General features: G+C 49.1%; 5 protein-coding genes across 13 annotated transcripts; 3 read left to right on the top strand and 2 right to left on the bottom strand.

Moving 5' to 3' along the window:
* Window positions 1-446: 446 nt before the first annotated feature.
* On the top strand, window positions 447-1,682 carry LOC100843821 (transcription factor MUTE). Its single transcript, XM_014896765.2, has 2 exons — window positions 447-1,087; window positions 1,191-1,682. The coding sequence occupies exons 1-2, from the start codon at window positions 533-535 to the stop codon at window positions 1,347-1,349; spliced, it is 714 nt and encodes a 237-aa protein (XP_014752251.1). The 5' UTR covers window positions 447-532; the 3' UTR covers window positions 1,350-1,682.
* Window positions 1,683-2,512: 830 nt separating this feature from the next.
* On the top strand, window positions 2,513-4,711 carry LOC104581312 (inactive beta-amylase 9). Its single transcript, XM_024456905.1, has 3 exons — window positions 2,513-2,731; window positions 2,851-3,363; window positions 3,506-4,711. The coding sequence occupies exons 1-3, from the start codon at window positions 2,513-2,515 to the stop codon at window positions 4,394-4,396; spliced, it is 1,623 nt and encodes a 540-aa protein (XP_024312673.1). The 3' UTR covers window positions 4,397-4,711.
* A 101-nt stretch (window positions 4,712-4,812) lies between these two features.
* Window positions 4,813-8,329, bottom strand: LOC100841200 (tubby-like F-box protein 11). 2 transcript variants are annotated; one of them, XM_014896764.2, is made up of 7 exons: window positions 8,114-8,329; window positions 7,472-7,997; window positions 6,643-6,730; window positions 6,442-6,571; window positions 6,182-6,319; window positions 5,249-5,721; window positions 4,813-4,977 (listed from the first exon to the last, which is right to left on the bottom strand). In XM_014896764.2, the coding sequence occupies exons 2-6, from the start codon at window positions 7,796-7,798 to the stop codon at window positions 5,256-5,258; spliced, it is 1,149 nt and encodes a 382-aa protein (XP_014752250.1). In that variant the 5' UTR covers window positions 7,799-7,997; window positions 8,114-8,329; the 3' UTR covers window positions 4,813-4,977; window positions 5,249-5,255. The 2 variants fall into 2 exon arrangements, with proteins under 2 accessions (XP_014752250.1, XP_024313500.1); XM_024457732.1 differs by having other exon boundaries at window positions 7,472-8,170.
* Window positions 8,330-9,108: 779 nt separating this feature from the next.
* Window positions 9,109-13,710, top strand: LOC100843512 (protein indeterminate-domain 1). Of its 8 annotated transcripts, none has more exons than XR_731337.3 (6): window positions 9,109-9,831; window positions 9,936-10,335; window positions 10,452-10,807; window positions 10,996-12,237; window positions 12,336-12,406; window positions 13,018-13,710. XR_731337.3 is itself a non-coding variant. In XM_014896763.2 (5 exons), exons 1-5 carry the CDS (start codon window positions 9,750-9,752, stop codon window positions 12,347-12,349), a joined length of 2,094 nt encoding a protein of 697 aa, XP_014752249.1. In that variant the 5' UTR covers window positions 9,109-9,749; the 3' UTR covers window positions 12,350-12,676. The 8 variants fall into 8 exon arrangements, 2 of the variants coding, with proteins under 2 accessions (XP_014752249.1, XP_010234246.2); XR_001405183.2 differs by lacking the exon at window positions 13,018-13,710 and adding an exon at window positions 12,832-13,002; XR_731335.3 differs by having other exon boundaries at window positions 9,110-9,831; window positions 10,996-12,406; window positions 13,018-13,227; window positions 13,501-13,710.
* A 376-nt stretch (window positions 13,711-14,086) lies between these two features.
* Window positions 14,087-18,065, bottom strand: LOC100840892 (sodium/hydrogen exchanger 2). Its single transcript, XM_003562438.4, has 14 exons — window positions 17,874-18,065; window positions 17,635-17,753; window positions 16,991-17,088; window positions 16,799-16,858; window positions 16,660-16,706; window positions 16,339-16,533; window positions 16,201-16,247; window positions 16,038-16,104; window positions 15,853-15,953; window positions 15,651-15,752; window positions 15,418-15,556; window positions 15,275-15,337; window positions 14,919-15,002; window positions 14,087-14,817 (listed from the first exon to the last, which is right to left on the bottom strand). Exons 1-14 carry the CDS (start codon window positions 18,063-18,065, stop codon window positions 14,500-14,502), a joined length of 1,632 nt encoding a protein of 543 aa, XP_003562486.1. The 3' UTR covers window positions 14,087-14,499.
* Between the last annotated feature and the right edge of the window lie 1,006 nt (window positions 18,066-19,071).

Raw genomic sequence — 19,071 nt, 5'->3', positions numbered from 1 at the left:
TCTCTCTGAAAGAAAGAAAGAAAGAAAAAGGTTATTACTCTGCTCAGATGATGTTACTCTGTATTTTCTTCTTCTTTTGTATCTTGTTCATGTTCAATACGTCCAGGTCCACGAACCATCCAGTTGATGATCCCTTTGCTTTGTATAATCAATCGTTGGTTGGAGCAGTCACGAATTCCCGAGGTCTATCGATCGATCCGATCCGATCGGGCTGCAAATGCAACGCAACGCATGAACACGCTCCACATCGTGTTGGTCGTCACGGGCAGAGGCAGCCCCGCGCCAAATGCGATCGACACCAATTAAATGTTCCACGCGCGCGCTCACACTCACACGTACTCTGCCACACTCCCAGCATGCACGCACGGACGGCCGGCGCCCGATCTTAAAGAGCTTCCCCATGCACACGTACATCCGCGGGGCTATTTATTCGAAACCCCGCGCCAAACGCCGATCGATCCAGTGAGACGTGTAAAAAAGCTGCCAGAAGATCGATCCAAAGAAGCAGCGAGGAGGAAGAACGACACGATCGATGTCGCACATCGCGGTGGAGCGGAACCGGCGGCGGCAGATGAACGAGCACCTCAAGACGCTGCGTTCCCTGACGCCGGCGCTGTACGTGAAGCGCGGCGACCAGGCCTCCATCATCGGCGGCGCCGTCGACTTCATCCGCGAGCTCCACGTCCTCCTCGAAGCACTCCAGGCAAACAAGCGCCGCCGCCTCAACAACAATCTTCATCCCTGCAGCACCCCAACCACCCCAAGCCCGCGCTCCCTCCCCACCAACAACACCAACTCCTCCTCCCCCGGCTCCGGCGGCTCCTCCTCCGCCGCCTCCAACACCGGCAGCGGCGGCGGCGTCAACAAGGAGAAGGCGAGGGAGCTGGCGGCGTGCTGCAGCTCGGCGGCGGCGGAGGTGGAGGCGCGGATCTCGGGGGCCAACCTGCTGCTGCGGACGCTCTCGGGCCGGGCTCCCCCGGGCCAGGCCGCGAAAATGGTGGGCCTGCTCCAGGCCTTGCACCTCGAGGTCCTCCATCTCAACATCAGCACCCTGGAAGACACCGTGCTCCACTCCTTCGTCCTCCAGGTGAACTAAACCTTCAATTCATTCATTATTCGCGGGTTATTCGACTGACCCAGTTCGTTCCCGAATTAAATTGTAGTGTAAATTTCCATGTGCATGCATGCAGATCGGGCTCGAGTGCCAGCTCAGCGTCGAGGACCTCGCCTTCGAGGTGCACCAGACCTTCTGCTGCGACTACCAGCAAGAGGATCACCATGGCCAGCAGCAGCTCCTCCTCGAGCTGCCCATCGCCGGCACCGTCCATGGCGACATCATGATCAATTAATTAAACATCAACATGCATGCATGGCTCCTCCCGGCCTCCTCATCAGCCTGCTAATTAATTAATCAAAGATGCATGCATGCATGCAGTTTCTAGCTGCTCCATATATGCATGCATGTCGATCTAGACCCCTTGGGCCTTGGCTAAATTTGCCCGCGTGTTAATCACTTTTTCCTCACAAGTAATATATAGTACAGTATATTCACCTCCATTAATTAATTCGAAAAAAAAACATTATACTCAGTAACTGAGATACCCCTGTAACGTACTCTTGTAATCTTGCTTCGAAATGTAAGTCGTCTATGCAAATTAATTCGATGGAATTTTAATTGTTGATCTGGCTTGCATTTATTTATATCACACGTTATTCCTCTTTTTTTTCAAGTGTAATTATGAAATAGATGGATAAACATCGACACTAAAAATGCTATTTTAACGTTCTAAAAATTCAGCCGGAAAAAAAAGTATCTCTAGCATAATGGTTAGAGGCTCTCGATTCGACTCCCCTTGGGAGCTAATTTCAGGCCGGAGGATTAAAAAAACTTTCCTCTTGTCTGTCCCATGTCAATGTGTTGATCATCAGTTCGACCAGTTAATTTGTTTCAACTGGTCAACATGAAAATCCTCCCCACACTATAAACTCTGGACTCTAAATCCTAACTAAGGCAATGTTTCGTGATGCCATCTTTCCACCTTGTAGAACAAAAAAAATAAAAAATGGAACGACATCCATGTGCACTAGCCAGGCACTAGCAAATCCAGCCGTCCAAAAGATATTATTTTTTCCTACACGACATCCATGTTCTAAAATCCCTATATTTCTCATCTGCTCTCTAAATGGGGCATTACATATTTTTGGTGGCTTGGGGCGAGGTTTAGTAAAGAGTTGTGGATTAGGGGGCGCCACGAATAGATAGCACTTGATTTCCCTAAATTTCCGGGTGTCAAACATAGTCCCCACGTTCTTGTCCGCCCCTTCTCCTTCGCCCTTTCCCGCCAGCAAATCTTCCTATAAATTCCCCCCCGCCCCAAAGCACCCCCGAGAGCCGATGCCAAGCTCCCCAAGCAAAGCGCGCCGCGCAATCGTTTAATTCCCCGATCAAGGGCCCGCCTTCGTCTTCTTCTTCTTGATCTTCTTCCCGACCGAGCTCGAGAGCCAGCCAGCCATGGAGGCCCTGCTGTCGACGCAGCACGCCGCCGCGGCGTCGTCGCCGACGATGACGAGGCCCCTCCCAGGGGCGGCGCCGGCGGGGAGGGTGGCGTTCGGCCGGGCGCGGCGCGCCGGCAGAGCGTCTAGGGACGCCCCTCGCGTCGCCACCGGCCTCGGCCGCCTCCTCGGCCAGGCCGCCGCCGCCGTCGCCGACAGCAAGCAGAGCACCCGCGATGTCCGTACCACTCAATTGCCAGAATCAATCAATAAACGAAGAAATTATAGATTCTTCGCTTGAATTAAGGCTTTAATTTGACTTTGACAGTCCCAATGCTGCTTAATTTTGCCGTATGACCATGTCAGGCGGAGGACGCGTCGACGTTCCGGCTGTTCGTGGGCCTGCCGATAGACTCGGTGGCGCCGGACGGGAGCTCGGTGAGCAGCGCCAAGGCGAAGGGGATCGAGGCCGGGATCCGGGCCGTGAAGCTGCTGGGCGCCGACGGCGTGGAGCTGCAGGTGTTCTGGTCCGTGGTGCAGCCGGAGTCGCCGGACCGGTTCTCGTGGGCCGGGTACCGGGCCGTGGCCGACATGGCCGCCGCCGAGGGCCTCAGCCTCCGTGTCTCGCTCCGCATCCATGGCACCCCCGGCGGCAACGTTCCGATTCTCCCCGGCTGGGTCACTGCCGCCGCGGCGTCCGACCCGGACATCCTCTTCACCGACCGCAGCGGCAGCCGCCATGAGGACTGTGTGTCCTTTGCCGTCGATGAGCTGCCTGTGCTTGCCGGCCGCTCCCCGCTCAGCCGATACGAGGCCTTCTTCCGCTCCTTCACCGATGCCTTCCACGACCTCTTCGAATCCACCATCACCGTACGCTATCTCGCCATTGATCGGTCTTACGGAATTTATGAGCGAATGTTCGCCGTTACGTCTCCTGGATAATGATCATAGCCATATTCCCCATTGGCAATTACCTTACACGTGTATCTTAATTCGGGCAATATACGCGCAGGACGTGACGGTGGGGCTGGGGCCGAACGGGGAGCTGCGGTACCCGTCGTACCCACCAGGGAGCAGCGCGGCGACCTTCACCGGCGTCGGCGAGTTCCAATGCTACGACAAGTACATGCTGGCCCAGCTCAAGCAGCACGCCGAGGAGTCCGGTCACCCGCTCTGGGGTCTCTCCGGCCCGCACGACACGCCGGGGTACAACGAGTCGCCGGACTCCAAGGACTTCTTCCGGGACCACGGCGGGTCGTGGGAGAGCCCTTACGGGGACTTCTTCCTCTCCTGGTACGCCGGCAACCTGGTGAACCACGGAGACCGGGTCCTCGGCATGGCGAGCGCCGTCTTCGGTGACAAGCCCGTGGAGCTCTCGGCGAAGGTCCCCTTCATGCACTGGTGGCACGGCGCCAAGTCCCGGCCCGCGGAGGCCGTGGCGGGGTTCTACAAGAGCAACAAGAAGAACGGCTACAGCCCCGTGGCCAAGATGTTCGCCAGGCACGGCGTCACCATGGTGGTGCCGGGCATGGACGTGTGCATGAACAAGCAGCACCGGAGCACGGGGTCGAGCCCGGACCAGCTGCTGGTGCAGATCAAGAACGCGTGCCGGCGGCACGGGGCCCGCATCGCCGGCGAGAACGCCTCGCTGGTCATGACGCACACCAGCAGCTTCTCCAGGATCAGGAGCAACATCCTGACCACGGAACGCGTCCGGCCGTCGCACTTCACCTACCAGCGGATGGGCGCCGACTTCTTCTCCCCGAAACACTGGCCTGCCTTCACCGAGTTCGTCCGCAGCGTCGTCTGCGGCGAGTGGGACGAGGACGACGCCGACGCCGACATGGCTGCCGCCAATGCCGCCGGGCGGCGTGACAACGCCTGGGAGACGCAGCTGGTCTGAATGGGGTCGATCGACGCCTCATCCTTTGGTTTGCCGGCCTTGATCGCCATGTGATACTACTACTATGTCTCAGTTTGTCTCCTTGTTTGGAGGACTAGCTAGTCCACTACTGCTAGCTGTAGTAGTGTTCAGTTAGCTGAGCTGAGATGTGAGATGATCCAAATATTAGTGGATCAGAGTTCATCAAGTGTATATATGGATTGCATATTTTTCATCATCATCTGATGATGTACTTGGGAGGGGATGTATATATGAATATACGATTGTATTGTCTCGAGATGAGACCATTTATCAATGCAAATGCAATTTCGTCAAGTGCTGTTGCAATGTTCATATGTTCTGTAAGTTCAGTGCCCAGCTTTGCTGGCATCAAACTCAACTGAATCAAAGATTATTTACGATATGCATACAGCATCTGCGATGAATGTGTCTTTATTTGAATAAAAATGAAAATGACAAGTAACATACAAGCCACGCCCACCTATATTGCTATTTACATTATTGATATTATTTAACAGAATCATCCAGCTTTACATTACCTACTCTTCGACTTGCTTCTTTATGCTATGGTTCTTCAGCACCTGCAGGTAAAACGGTACTTCAGAGTGAATCAAATAGTAAAGGTTTAATAAGGGAAAGGTACGCGTCAAGTAGGTGACACCAATCTGCAGGTTAGATATCCCTAACAGGCAGCTAAAGTGTTGGACTGATGCAGACTTTTATTATGTTTGAAGATCCCCACAGGTTCGAAGCAACTCGATAGCGTAGGCAACTTTCCATTCAACATGAAATTTCTTGTTTGATTGGCATGTCAGCAAAAGGGAATACAACACGAGAGATTAAGAATCTCACCTCTGGATCATTCACAAGCTATTTTGGTGTCGAAGCTGCTCAGGCAGATCGCAAATGCCTGAAATGCCGATAACGGATAACGGTAGTCCATGCTGAACATGTCCTTCCCTATCTTACCAAACTGGAGCGTCGCGTCGTCAAGCTCATGGTTAGTTGGAGCGCTCTCATCTGACGGCACAAGCTGAAAGTTCTTGACTGATGCAACCGTTACCCGTCCATGGAAGTTGAGGCACCAGCACTGCAGATGCTCTTGCCACCTGGGAGACTTGTTCTTCAGCACCAGCTTGCTTTCCTCTTGAGTGGATAATTGAGTGGTTGAGCTATCCCTTCGAGATGATTTAGACTTGAAGAATGGGATTGATGCAAAAGAGTCGTGGCTACTTGAAGGAAATCCGGTCTGTGTTGGAGCTGTTCCTCCCTTAATTGCTGATACAGGGATAGAATCCATAACACAGCGCATCCTTCTTGGCCCCCTACAACAAACAAATATGTCACAACATAGTTAGTGAAGCTTCTAAGTTCTAACATGATAGAAATGGTTTGTGTTTGATCATTAAAAACACATAGCTTTGTTTCCTAGGTAACAACTATCAAGAGATGACTACAACCTCTAAACCTGAATTTACAAGGTTTTGTACTATTCTTCAGGTAACATTCACACTGAAGCAGCACTCCTGCCTATGGAAAACTGGAAATCTTGAAAACATCATTATTCCATTGTGGTTCTGGGACTGCTGATTTGCAGAAATTATAATGCATTTAAAATTTATGGACAGAGCATTTCAATGAGCAGCTACGGCATTCTCAACATTGTGGTCAGTAAATAGATTGGCATAGTACTGTAAGAAAGTGGTACATTTTCTTAACAAAACATATAGGAATATATGTGTGAATAAATTTACAGATTAAAGTGTTACCGCGTTAGATGCATACCTAGATCCCAAAACGTTCACATCATAATAAATGTGGGAAACTGGATAGTTCCCAGAAGACCATCTCTTTGAAACCACAGCTCCAGAATGAGGTGGATGTGCATCATAGACAGTAAATTTCGTTCTCAAGAAGTTTGATCTGTTCAGCGAAGAAGAAAATATTAGCTAATCGATTTCTCAGTTTTAATAGTTGTTTTTTATCCTATGCATGTTGCTCAAACAGCAAGTCATAACTTCCAGGTGTCGATGTCGAAGGATCACCTTAATTTGCCAATGCAGGTTTGACTCCCCTTTGACATATCAGTCCTGTCAAGCGAAATTAGATATTCGGTACATGTAGGCCTATGGTATTTGCGTGCAGCGAGTAGGAACTTCCCATCATCAGCTAGTGCTGCAAAAAGAACATTACTCGTATAAAATAAGCACATCCGGACTTAAATATGCTGACCGTTGAAAACGTACCATTGGTCAGCCCAATGTACAGGCAATATGTATGAGTAGCCCGGTTCCTCCGAATGAAACATTTGATAGGAGCATCCCTTGGGCCAGGCTACATGTTAGAGAGGTAAAGTCAGCTCAAAGCAAGCAAATCTACCAGCAAAGCTTGAATTAGACATCATTGTTCTAGAAATGAAAGTGTACTACATTTGGCAATGGAACTTTCTTGCTAAATCCGTTCGACAGTGACACCCTGAGCAAAATAACGTTGACATTGGGAATTTTAAGCACAACCTACTCCGAATTGACCCACCAAACCAGTCAATAGTCATCAAGAATTATTTACTAATCTGACTTCTCAAGTTTCTTCCCAATATGGCAGTACTTCTCGGTCTCTCTCACCTACTTTTTAGAACTCCAAAATAGACAAGTAAACAAATATGGCCAAGTAAATGGCTACCATACATTATAACACTTTTCACGTGGATCTTTCTTTGGCGCCGTCCAATCGGGAAAAAGGAAGGCTGGCTACGTTGCTGTGGAATCCTGGATATCAAGAAAGTCAGGCAATTTTACGCAAAACAAATTAATGCAATCGCCATCTTTGAAAGTTAGCCACTATCCATTCCATTAAACTAATGAACAAAACCAAGGAACCAGGGGCACACAAAATTACTCCTGAATTAACTAGACTAGGTAATATAATCATAAGAGGGAAACTTTGGTTTGTGGTCTAGGAACACCAGGTAATATAAACACTAGGCTGACATAAAGTTCTAGCAGAATTAACAGCATCCATGGCGATCACCTAGCAGAGATAATGATTGAGGATGGGGTGGGCAGGAGCAGCTACCTGCTTGAGAGAGATGGGGAAGGTGAGCTTCCCGGACTCCTCCGGGACGCGCACGATCTCCCTCACGGCGCCCCTCCAGCTCTGGCAGACGCCGGCGCAGGCCACCACGTCCCGGCGGCGCGGCCACCGCGGCTCCGACTCCTCGACCCTCCCCAGCACCTCCCGCAGGAGCTCCGGGGGCAGCTGCGCCCAGCAGGAGCTCTGCCGCGCCGCCTCGTCCGGCGCCACCCGCCGGTCGCGCCCAGACGACGGCCGGGACCGGAGGCCGCGCAGGGACATGGCGCCGACCTCGCCCTTCATCTCCCGGATCATGCTCCTCAAAGACATCCCCTTCCTTGTCCCCCCAAAACCAAATCCGCCGCCTCAATTCCCCAGCTCTATTTCCCCTCGAATCACACCAATTCGGCAGAACCCTTGCCGGATTTCTTGGACCTGGCACCTCCGAACGAATCCTCCCCTGTTCTTGGATCAACAGGGATGGATAATTTATGGGGGTGAGGTGATGCTAATCTTTCAGTTCACCCTGCTGGCTTATATTATGCGGAGACAGGGACAAAGATGTGGAACGAGGGAAGGGATCAGAGAAGGTTCGACAAAATTTGTGCAGTAATCAGTACGCGGTTGGCAGAAAAAGTATATTACCAGTAGTATAATGCCAGCATCTCTGTCAGAGGATTAAAGAAATTCAACGAGAGGAACTGAGTGCTGGAACAGCAGATAAAAATGAGTATTTTATGGCATGGGATTTTTCTTCTGACGACTAACCAAGTCAAACCGAAGGTTTAAGTAAGATAAAGACCATTTCTTTCATTGCTTTTATGCAAAGATAAGACCATTTCTTTTCTTAAGAAACTAATTAAGACAGACAGTACTAAAGAAGACATATTGGCCTAACCATTTTGAGGTTGTTATATGGAGGATGATTGTTTTTTTTCCTATTGAAGGAGATTGTGTACTTCCAAGTTGTAGCAACCAAGCACAATGGCTGGCTACATCTTTCTTGGTGTGTCTCTCTCTGTGGATAAAGGTTGCTTCTTCTGAACATGGAGAGCACTGGACTTAACTACACCAAACCTAACTTGGAATTTCTTGTAATGACAAATTGGCAACTAAAAATAAATCACCACAACAATGTTTGCTATTGTCATTTGTCTGGATGCTTCATAAATGTGCTCCTCTCCATGGAAGGATTGATTTTACGGATGTTTTAGAGGGGACCTCGGGTCCTCGGCGACCCGAGTTCCGCTCTCTTGTTCTTTGGTGACATTATCTCAGTTTTCTTTCTCCTATACAACAGCATCCCAAATTCATGGCTTCGTGACGTAAAATCTACTTCCTTCTAAAATGATGTTTGGCAGAACAATGGACGCCACATTTGCTTGACTATTCCTGCATGTTTTCTCACTGCACTCGACCTAATTCCACGATCACGCCAGCCATGGGAGAAGGAAGTAGAATGTCCTTCCTAACGCTTCAACCCCGACTCACTACGGCTGCTGCAACTAAAATCGAGATTTGTAAAACACAAGTGAATCAAAATGATCCAAAATGTTACGTGAACCTATTTGTAAAAAATCACACATGTAGCATTGCTGGAAGGAACATCAAGCTCATGCAAGAGCACTCTCCCTTATCCTCAAACTGCTAGGCAGGATCAGGATGACCCATCTGGGTCGCTTCCGTAGCCTGTACCCGACATGCTCCAGGAGAGAAATCGGCCGTTTCCGCGAGCCAAGGCCCCGGACCAGCTAGGCTCGGTCGTTCGTTCCCCTCCCATCATCATCCTCTCAACGCAGCCGACTCCTCGATCTCACCCTGTGGAAAGCAACAGATCTCAACGGCGGTCAGCGCCAAGGGGATTCCCGTTCTTCCCCGCCCAGACCCGCGCTCTAATTTCATCTTCTTTCCTTTCTTCCCGATTGGGAATCCGGAATCCTAGTCGACCAGTCACCAGTCCTTCAATCTTGTCCGCTAGATGTGCTTTTAAGCACCGGCGAATACAGTGCAGTAACTTCTTTCCAGCTAGATTAATCTCTGCACTGCCGAGACACAGAAGGGGAAAGAAATCTTCGGGGGCAAACTGAAAGCAAGCAGCGAGGGAGAGAAGAAGAGAAGGAGGAAGAAGAATTCTTTCCGTCCACCGCCGCCGCCGGCGCGCGCCCCCGGTTCGCTGGTGGATAAAGGGGCAGCTGAAGAGGGCCGCTGTTTTTTTCGAGGAAAAAGAGGGCCGCTTTTGAGCCGAGGGCGGGGAACGGCGGCCGCGCCAGATCGAGCGGAGATGCTGCCCAATCCGCCGGAGCCGCAGCCGGCGGAGGCGACGGCGCCGGCCAAGAAGAAGAGGAACCTCCCCGGCACGCCAGGCGAGAGCGCGAGCTTAGCTTCGGGTTCTTCCGCGGGTAATAGAGACTCCCGCTGCAAGCTTTCGTTGGTCTGACGATCGATCCCCTGTTGATTTTGTGCGCAGATCCGGACGCGGAGGTGATCGCGCTGTCGCCGGGGACGCTGATGGCCAGCAACCGCTTCGTGTGCGAGGTTTGCGGGAAGGGCTTCCAGCGGGACCAGAACCTGCAGCTGCACCGGCGCGGCCACAACCTGCCGTGGCGGCTGCGGCAGCCCGGGGGCGCGGCGCCACGCCGCCGGAGGGTGTACGTCTGCCCGGACCCGGGCTGCGTGCACCACTCGCCGGCCCGGGCGCTCGGGGACCTCACGGGCATCAAGAAGCACTTCTGCCGCAAGCACGGCGAGAAGCGGTGGGCGTGCCCCCGCTGCGGCAAGCGATACGCCGTCCAGGCCGACCTCAAGGCCCACGCCAAGGCCTGCGGCACCCGCGAGTACCGCTGCGGCTGCGGCACCCTCTTCACTAGGTACTGGTTACTACTGCTGCTTTCTTCGGATGGTCTCTTGAGAGGCAAAATGTTTGCAGTTTCTTGCTTGCTTGATGAATGATGATTCGTCCGCCGGCACGCTGGCTTGGGTTCAGGAGGGACAGTTTCACAACCCATCGCTCTTTCTGCGGTGCCCTCGGGGAGGAAACCAGCAGAGTGCTCGCTGTTCCGGAGCAGCCTTCACCTCGGCCACCTGATCTGGAGGAGCTTGAGCAGAATGTGGACAAGGACAAGGAGAATGGGGAGGATAATGTAGACACGGATCAGGAGAATGAGAACGAGGAGAATTCGGGTGAAGAGAAGAATGATAATTCCACTGTGGCTGAGGTGAACGAGCCTCGGCATGCCGAGGAAGAGGCGGTGATGGAGGGGTCCCATTGCATTCTATCGCCGCCATCCCCACTGCCAAAGGAGCAGCAACCAAGGGTGGAAGTGGTGCCAGATGTGGATGGTATGCTTCATTTGCATTTTGTTGTGTGCTTGTCTTGCTATCTAGAGATAGACTATGTGATCCATAACAAATTTGTGCTCCTTAAATCCATCCTAAGACTACCAAAAATGGAATGCATGAGCATTTTCATCATTTAGCCAACAAAAATGAGTGACTTGTTCTTTTGTATTGTGGCATATATGTTGCAGAGGCACAGGTGGTTGTGGAGCCAATTGTGGATGTCAAGCAAGAGGAGGAAGACAAGCCAAATGATGACGTTTGCTTCCAGGAAGCCTACCAATATGATTGTGATGAACTAAAGGATTCCAACCTGCCAGATGATGTTGTCCCGATGCTACCTTGTTTCCTCCCCTTGCGTTCGGATGCCATTGGTACAGATGGAAGCAGCACCAGCTGTGGCACAGTCAGCAGTGCTTCCAATTCCATTGCACCAGCAACAACAACGACTAGCACGTTTGCTGGCCTATTTGCATCAGCCACAACAAGCACCACTCCCCAGAGTAGATCGCTGCGTGATCTTATAGGTGTTGATCCCACCTTCCTTTGCCTTGCGATTGGTGCGTCCTCCTCTCTGTTCCCAGAGACAAGTGCAAGCAACGCTTGCACGTTTGCTCCACCTCCAGCACCGCACATGTCCGCGACTGCACTCCTGCAAAAGGCTGCCGAGGTTGGAGCTTCGCAATCAAGCTCGTCTTTCTTGAAGGGGTTTGGACTTGCAAGTTCCTCCTCATCAACCCCATCGAGGGAACCTCAAGGAAGGTCTATAGATAGCTCAACGCAATCCCAGCTACCTCAAGGGTTCATCGATAACTCCACACCATTCGAGCAATCTCCAAGGATATTCATCGATAACTCCCTACCATCCAATCTACCTCAAGGAAGATTTTTCGACAACACAAAACTATCCAGTCTGCCAGAAGGAAAGTTCTTTGATAACTCGCCACCATGCAATCTGCCTCAAGGAATGTCCGCCAGTTACTCACCACCATCAAAGTTACCACTGGGACAGTTCATCGATAACTCGTCACTACCAAAGCTGCCTCAAGAAAGGCACTTTGATAGCTCGTCACTACGCAAGCTGCCTCAAGGAAGATACATTGATAGGTTGCCACCATCCATGCTACCCAAAGGAAGGAACATCGGCAGTTCACCACCATGCAATCTACAACAAGGAAGGTTCTTCGATGACAGAGCACAACAGCGACACCACCAGAGTAATCAACTAATGGATATGGACCCCGAGCCAATTCTACCTCGCAGTCCTGGCCTTGCATACAACAGTGCAAGTCCTCGGCTGCCAGATTTGATGATGGCGCAATCACCACTCTTCGGTCCCAAGCCTGTCACTCAGGACTTTCTTGGGCTTGGCATCAGAAGGACCATGGGCGACTTTGCGACCAACGGTGGCCTCCCGGCATTGATGGTTGGAGGTGAGTTGAACGTGAAGTCTTCACAGGTGCCTCCTCCATGGGAGGAGGCCAAGAGAAAGAGCAATGGCCACACAATTTGAATGGTTCTGAACTGGCAGGCTCCTACATTTGAGGCTTTTGCGGAAGTTCCTAATGCTCTCTGTCCGCATACACAAATCTTCTGCACTAGGTATGCATTGCTCGGCATTTCTGTGTGTTCTGGATTGCTAAAACTGTGTGGGTTTATGCCAAGAATGCACCTAGGTTGCAAATGTACGTACATGGATCGTCACACTGATCTGGCATGATATGGAGTTATGGACAGGCTTTTGCAGATAATTGATATATGAAAACACATCTGTTTCAGTTTCCTGTAGTATCTATGCATATGTAAAAGTTATTTATTTGCAATGCTTGGTTCTAAGCACGTAATATATGAGGTGCAGAACAGTGAAGTGTTGCTGTGTTGTCTCTATCTTGGGTTGTCTGTTCATACGAATCATGAGCCTAGTGTACTCATCATGTGCACAGGGTTTAGAAAATTAGCGGTAATAGTTCTGTTAGCAAAAACAGACTAAAAAAATGATCAATGCCCTGTATTCATCATGTGCACAGGCAATTTTATGAAACCAACAGCTCTGGTACATGTTGGATATGTGGGATATGCAGCATGAAGGCTACTTTCTGGATTGGTGCAAGCTAATGAAAGTGCCATTCATTGTTCAATCTTGGACTTAACAAATTGCATGCCCAACAGGACTAATGAACCACTTCCATCACTTATTTAGTGTTCTTATGCAGATTACAGGTTCTTGGCACAACAGAGGACTTGGTGAAGGATATTATTGCCCGTCTTTCTAGTTAACTTCGAGATGAGCTCATTTTTCTTCTACAGTTTTTTATCTGCCTCAAAATTTTGAAAGAAAACTGAAGGAAGAACCTTGGGGACTTGAACCTAGGTGGTGGGGTTGTACATCCTTCAGGACTTGAATTGAACCTAATCTATACAGGGTATGAGTATGTTTTTTTTTATAGAAGTCATTTGTGTAAAAATCACCTGTAAGATCTCGATCTAGCTGACGTGCCAGGCGAAATTTTGAAAGTTCTTTCCTTCTTCAAACACCAAATCAATTTAGTTCCCTTTTTTTTTATAGTTTTTGGAGGTTGTTCTTAATCTATCAAACATCTCTCCCAAAGTTTCACTAAAAATTCAAGTTGTGTTGGAAGATACAGAAAAGAGAGCATGACTGACAAGTTACACATTTTCCATGGAGGTACTGGAAGCAATGAAAGAGCTGGACTACCGTGCTTCTGGATCGGTGGTCATCGAGAACTGTAGACTCGTGCTTTCTTCTTTGGGCCATGTTCTAGAGAGGCTGTAAATTTCAGGGGTTTGGAAGGCGTCTGGATCAATAAATCGCGTGAGTTTATTGTACCAGTGATGGTGGATGACCTAACCATCGTTTAATGAAGTTCTGTGAGTTTCAAAAGCTAGACAGCTGTAGGTGAAACATATTGGCCTAACCATTTTGGAGTTGCTAGATGGAAGATAGGTGGAGTACTAGCAGCAGCCAGCTGTTGCTTCTGAATATCCAGAGCACTGAATCTAACCAAACTTGGAATTTCCTGTTATGGAAACTGGATCCAAAACATGCAATTCTGGGAAATGGACCAAAAGAACAGGCTGAAGACAGAAAGCAGTCAATAAATCTTGCAGAGATGTTTGGTAGCCTAACATACATGTCCTGAGAAATTCCAAAAAGGAATTTTTTGCTATGAATAAATTTGATCATGTGGCGTCACAAAAGGTTCCTTTAAACTGGACAGATAAACAGGTAACATGGAAATAGCAAATTTTGGCAGCATAGCAAGAGGTAATTCACCATAGGTAATTACAGACAGAGAACTTGACTGACATTATTATTGAGTTCTTAGTGGCAACCAGACCACAAAATTATCACTCACTGCCCACCAATCCATTCAGAAAGGGGGGGGAAGACATAAAGAGTACACGCCGAAGGTCAGATCTCTAACAAAGGAGCAAGCAACAAGCTGCTTGCTAGAGATCATAAGATACAGGTGGCTTTGTCAATCTACAAAAATTTACAGGCTCATCGTCATTGCTAGGGTTCATCTTCCTGTCGGTCCCAAGACCAAACTGTTCATCTGAACCATGATCAGAAGGACCCTTCTTTCAGCCTTTCTGAATCTCTGAACATATGACCATGATCATCAGTAGACAAACTGTACGTACTGAATACTTGCCCTCTTCTGAACCGACGTTCATCGTTCGACATGTACGCTCTGCTCGGTGGGCGATCCGGGGGCATAGGGCACGAAACCGCGCCCCCCGAACATCGGCCGCATCAGCGCGTCGTCAAACTTGCGCCAGTAGAAGTGGACGGTGTGTGTTGGCTTGGTGAGGAGCATCCTGAGGCTGGAGGGCCTCACCATGGGGACGGTTGCCTCCAGGTCCGAACCTTGCATGCTTGTGAGGAGAGGAGAGTGTAGGGACTTTGGCGAGGATGGCTCGGAGACGGCACTGTTGCTCGACGCGGGCAGCAGAAACCGGATCAGAGGCTTTGTCATCATCCCAAACAGCTGGTAGACATGCTAGATGTCAGATTTGTTTTATAACAAGATGACTCAGAAATATCATAGCTCACACCATGTTATAGGTGTACTGCAACAAGATGACTCACCATGGTGCTAAACAGCACAACAGTTATGGTGCTTGTGATCATTATCGCATTGCCGTGTAGCTGAGTGTGGCCAGACCTTGTAAACTGCAAATGCATGGCATAGTGTTAAACTTATACTAGAAAATAAAAGTAGACACTTCTACAGTGAACTGATGCAAGTTTGAGTACATAAAACATGCAAGGATTTGACAACATAGTTGCATCCACGAGAGGTACTTCAGAAAATGGCATCACAAGGACTTGCAAATACTTGCATTGACCAGACCAACTTTACATGTGGAAGTCTAAAGGAACTAATAAACGGTCAAGTGGGGGGAAGAGAACAAGAGAATCATGCATAATTGTTTTGAACCAACCTTATTGTAAGCAAGAGCGATTGACACAGCCCCTCTCATCAGCCCAGCCCACCATATTACGATCTATCAAAAGAAATTCAGTCAGCAGAGGTTAACTCATTCAGATTATAAGTTATAAATGGCCTAATGTGACAGTTACTCACTTGCTGCCTCCAGCTTATTTTTTCGAGATGCGTCTTCTTTGTTAAGTTGGACAAGAATGAGAGCGGGAAAACAAAAGCAGCTCTTCCAAGCAGAACCAGTCCTAGCAAAATTGAGCTTACCCCGATCGATTTACCAGGGCTGCAACAAGAGTAAAATTGAGTCTTTGAAAACAAAGGGCGATAAATGGAAATTAGGAAATGCTGTTTTTAGGTGACAAGTACATGTATCTGACCTGTCACTAGCAAATTTCCACTTCTCAATATCCAATGCATCCATCCCAACATAGAGGAAGAGAAAAGTCTCGGCAATGAAGGATAAGGTCGCAAATGCATGCCTAAGTGCATGAAAGGGTTGACAAAAATAAGCCAGCAGTTTTTCAATGAACTGGAGATAATAATACTATTAAAATAATTCGGACTTAGAACTATAATTACTTGGTGGTAACTCTTGAGCTCTCTGTCACATTATGCCAAGTGTAATGTGACATCACAATACCGCAGAAGAATACGGTGAGAATACCACTTAACTCTAGCAACTGCAAGACCAAAAGAGCAAAATGAGTTCATAGCAGCTAAAAGTTTAATGTAGGTTTCTGTGCTATTTTTAATCAAAGACATACCTCAGCCAGCATATACGAGAGGTAGGCCATGAGCATCATAAGCGCAACCTCGCGGTCAGTAGAATGCCTGGAATCAGACCAGCAAAAAAACAAGTTATTGGGCATAATAATCAATAAGATATTTTTAACTGATTAGTAAAATTTCCTTGGGATTTAAACAAACCTTCCTATGTATAACTTCTTGATAACATATGCACTAAGCAATCCAGCCTGCCAATGGTACAAGGACTGTTAAACCCATGTGTTCAGTGATCCATTTTAGTTGGAGAAGAAGAAGTACAAGACTCTAGACTGAACTTACAAACACTCCAAGGAAGGTACTTGACACAAATAAGTACAAGAAGTTCCCCAGGAACTTCAGAACAACCATTGCATCAATCTGGTTAAGATCGAAGTTCTGGAGCGCATTGAAAAGCACAACTGATGTGGCGTCGTTCACAACACCTTCACCGAATACTAGACTGTACAAAAAGGGGGTCTCATCCTGATTGAGAACCTGTTTTTTGGATTAAGATTAGCACAACAGAGGATTCAGCCATGGTTTCACAAGAGATACAAATTCAGAATCATGGCAGTTCCTCCAGAAAATAGACACAATCATGAGAACATTTGAGTAACTAACCTGCAAAGTGCAGACAGAATCTGTCGCTGAAAAGATAGCTCCAATTGCTGGATGGGAAAAGATAAAACAGAAATGAGGTTCCTGTGCTAACGACATTAGTTGCAGGGGAGGATCATGCGGAGAAGTAATGATGACTTACCAAGAAAATCTCCTACATCCAGCGTCCCAATATTCATTTTGCTGAATATTGCAATGGCAGCTGAGAAACAGTAACCAGGTCAGAGGAGTCCAGAATAGAACAACCACCTATGTCATTGTCATCTACTCACTACCAACTGTCATGGAGTCAAGGGAATAGCACAAAGATGTTTTGGGAAAACAAGAAACATACCGAGTGATATCGTAAAAAAGGAAATCATTGTCCCAACAGCACCAAATAATGTGATTGTCATGAAATTCCGGAAGAACTGCTTCTTCTTCACCTGGAAACTGGTAAGAAATACTTGTGAGGACCTTCAGATTTATGCTGTCTGACCAAATAACCTTCAGAAGTGGTCTAAATTCTCAACAAAAATTCAGCCTAACATGGAGCAGATTCTTCCAGAAACTGACCACATAACCAGAGATTCCTTCATGGTTTTGGATTACTAGCAGTGGGTACTACTACTAAACGAACTTGCAGTTAAAAATAAATTATATGACAGCAACACTAGTAGAACTCCGGATTATAATTATTTAATGTTCCGGGGTGGAGCAAGAGTCAAGATTGCAATCAGCTGCTGCTGGCAGGTCTCTCCAGGTATGCCAGATGGACGAGACCAACATCCAATGTTTGTAATAAATAAAGAAGACAAATCCCTCGAATAAACAATTCACTCCACATGCACGCTGATCGTATGAACCAACCAGACACATTCCTGCAGGTACAGTGGACAGCTAGGCCGGGAAGAAACAAGATCGAAACCACATGAGCAGAGATTAAACCTTGATTACAAGGTCACACGAATCTCTAATTGGGCGCGGTCGCTGGCTTACCCGGCGTTGAAGATGATGGGAGGGAGGAGGTATATGAAGAAGAGGTCCTCGCTGAAGACGAGCACGTGCGAGCTCTTCCCCTTGGTCGTCAGCAAGATCACCACGCCGGTGCACAGCCCCTGTCCGGAAGAAGAAGTAGAACGCCGCGCGGGCATGGCAGCATTAATTAGCGAGCAATTTGGGGGAGGCGAGCGAGCGAGCGAGGGAGATGGAATCCAAAGCTTTTTTGTTTTGCTTACGATGATGAGCGCGGTGATGGACTCGTTGACCCAGCGGTTCTCCTCGAGGAGGTGGCCGAGGACGATGCAGGCGCAGAGCAGCGCCACGAAGAGGTTGATGGAGACGACGGACGCGTGGTCCGAGGTGCCCAGCACGCCGCCCAGCCAGGCCAGCTGCGCCTCCGCCGCCGCGGACATCGCGCCCAGCCCCATCCCGCCGCCGCTGCCGGTAGTAGCCCTCTTCCGCCCGAATCAACCCAGCGGGCGGTCGGTCGGACGAGATCGATCGCTCCGGCGAGCGAGCGAGCGGGCGGAGAGGGGCGGAAAAGGGCCCGACCGAGCTTTAGCCAACCCGGCCCCCCGCCCTTTGGGAATGGCTAATTCCGGCAAAGGGGGTAAGGGACCTACAGATCGACGGGGGAGAGAAGAACCAAGCTTCTCTTTCCCCTCTTCCTCCTCCCAACCCGCAACAGGCCTCCTCCTGGTTGTTAAAGCTAAACAATGGAGGAAGAAGAAAAAATCTGGGAAGCCACGGGAAATCCGGGGACGAGAGAGAGAGAGGCGGGTGGAGCTTGTGCAGCCGGATTCCGCGACGAGGAGCTCGGGATTCTGCTGCTCTCTGCTCGCTGTTTCGCCTTTCGCGCGAGCGGAATCGGAAAAGGTTCCGCATTTTGGTTGGCTCAGCTCGTATTTAAAGCGGCGCTTGGGTTGGAAGATTCATCCATAGGGCGGGCGCGTGGTACACGTGGCAGGAGGCCAGGGGAAGAGCCCTTGGTGTTTGGTGTTTTGTGGGTGCTGGTGTGACGTGGCAGGCGGCCCGGGTCCAGCTGGAGCGGCCAGGTGGATCACCTGTGTCCACTCGTGTCGGCATCGTCCCACGGGTGAGTACAAGTAAAGTTTTTACGTCTATGATTTGAGTTCGAGTTCTTTCTTTGGCTGAATTTTGGGGCAGTGTGGTCACGATATAATCAAGCGTCTGATTTATAAGCAAAATAGTTAAATCTTAGTTAACTGAACCGTTTGACTAAGATTTGAATGCCGTCCCCACCCTCCCACGTGTTTGTCTTGATGTATTGGATTAAGATCCCACCGCTAAACACATCGGTTGATCTCAGACTAAAAAAAACAGTAGGCTTCTTGGTAGCAAAATCAATAGAATTAATTAATCCGCTTTTAAAAGCGAGAGACAATGTGATCACAACGATGTACAAACTCCGAA

The sequence above is a fragment of the Brachypodium distachyon genome, chromosome 1 (assembly GCF_000005505.3).
Source record: "Brachypodium distachyon strain Bd21 chromosome 1, Brachypodium_distachyon_v3.0, whole genome shotgun sequence".
Lineage (NCBI taxonomy): Eukaryota > Viridiplantae > Streptophyta > Magnoliopsida > Poales > Poaceae > Brachypodium > Brachypodium distachyon.
The sequence above is the reverse complement of the archived record's forward strand: the minus strand, read 5'-3'. Positions and strand labels throughout refer to the sequence as shown.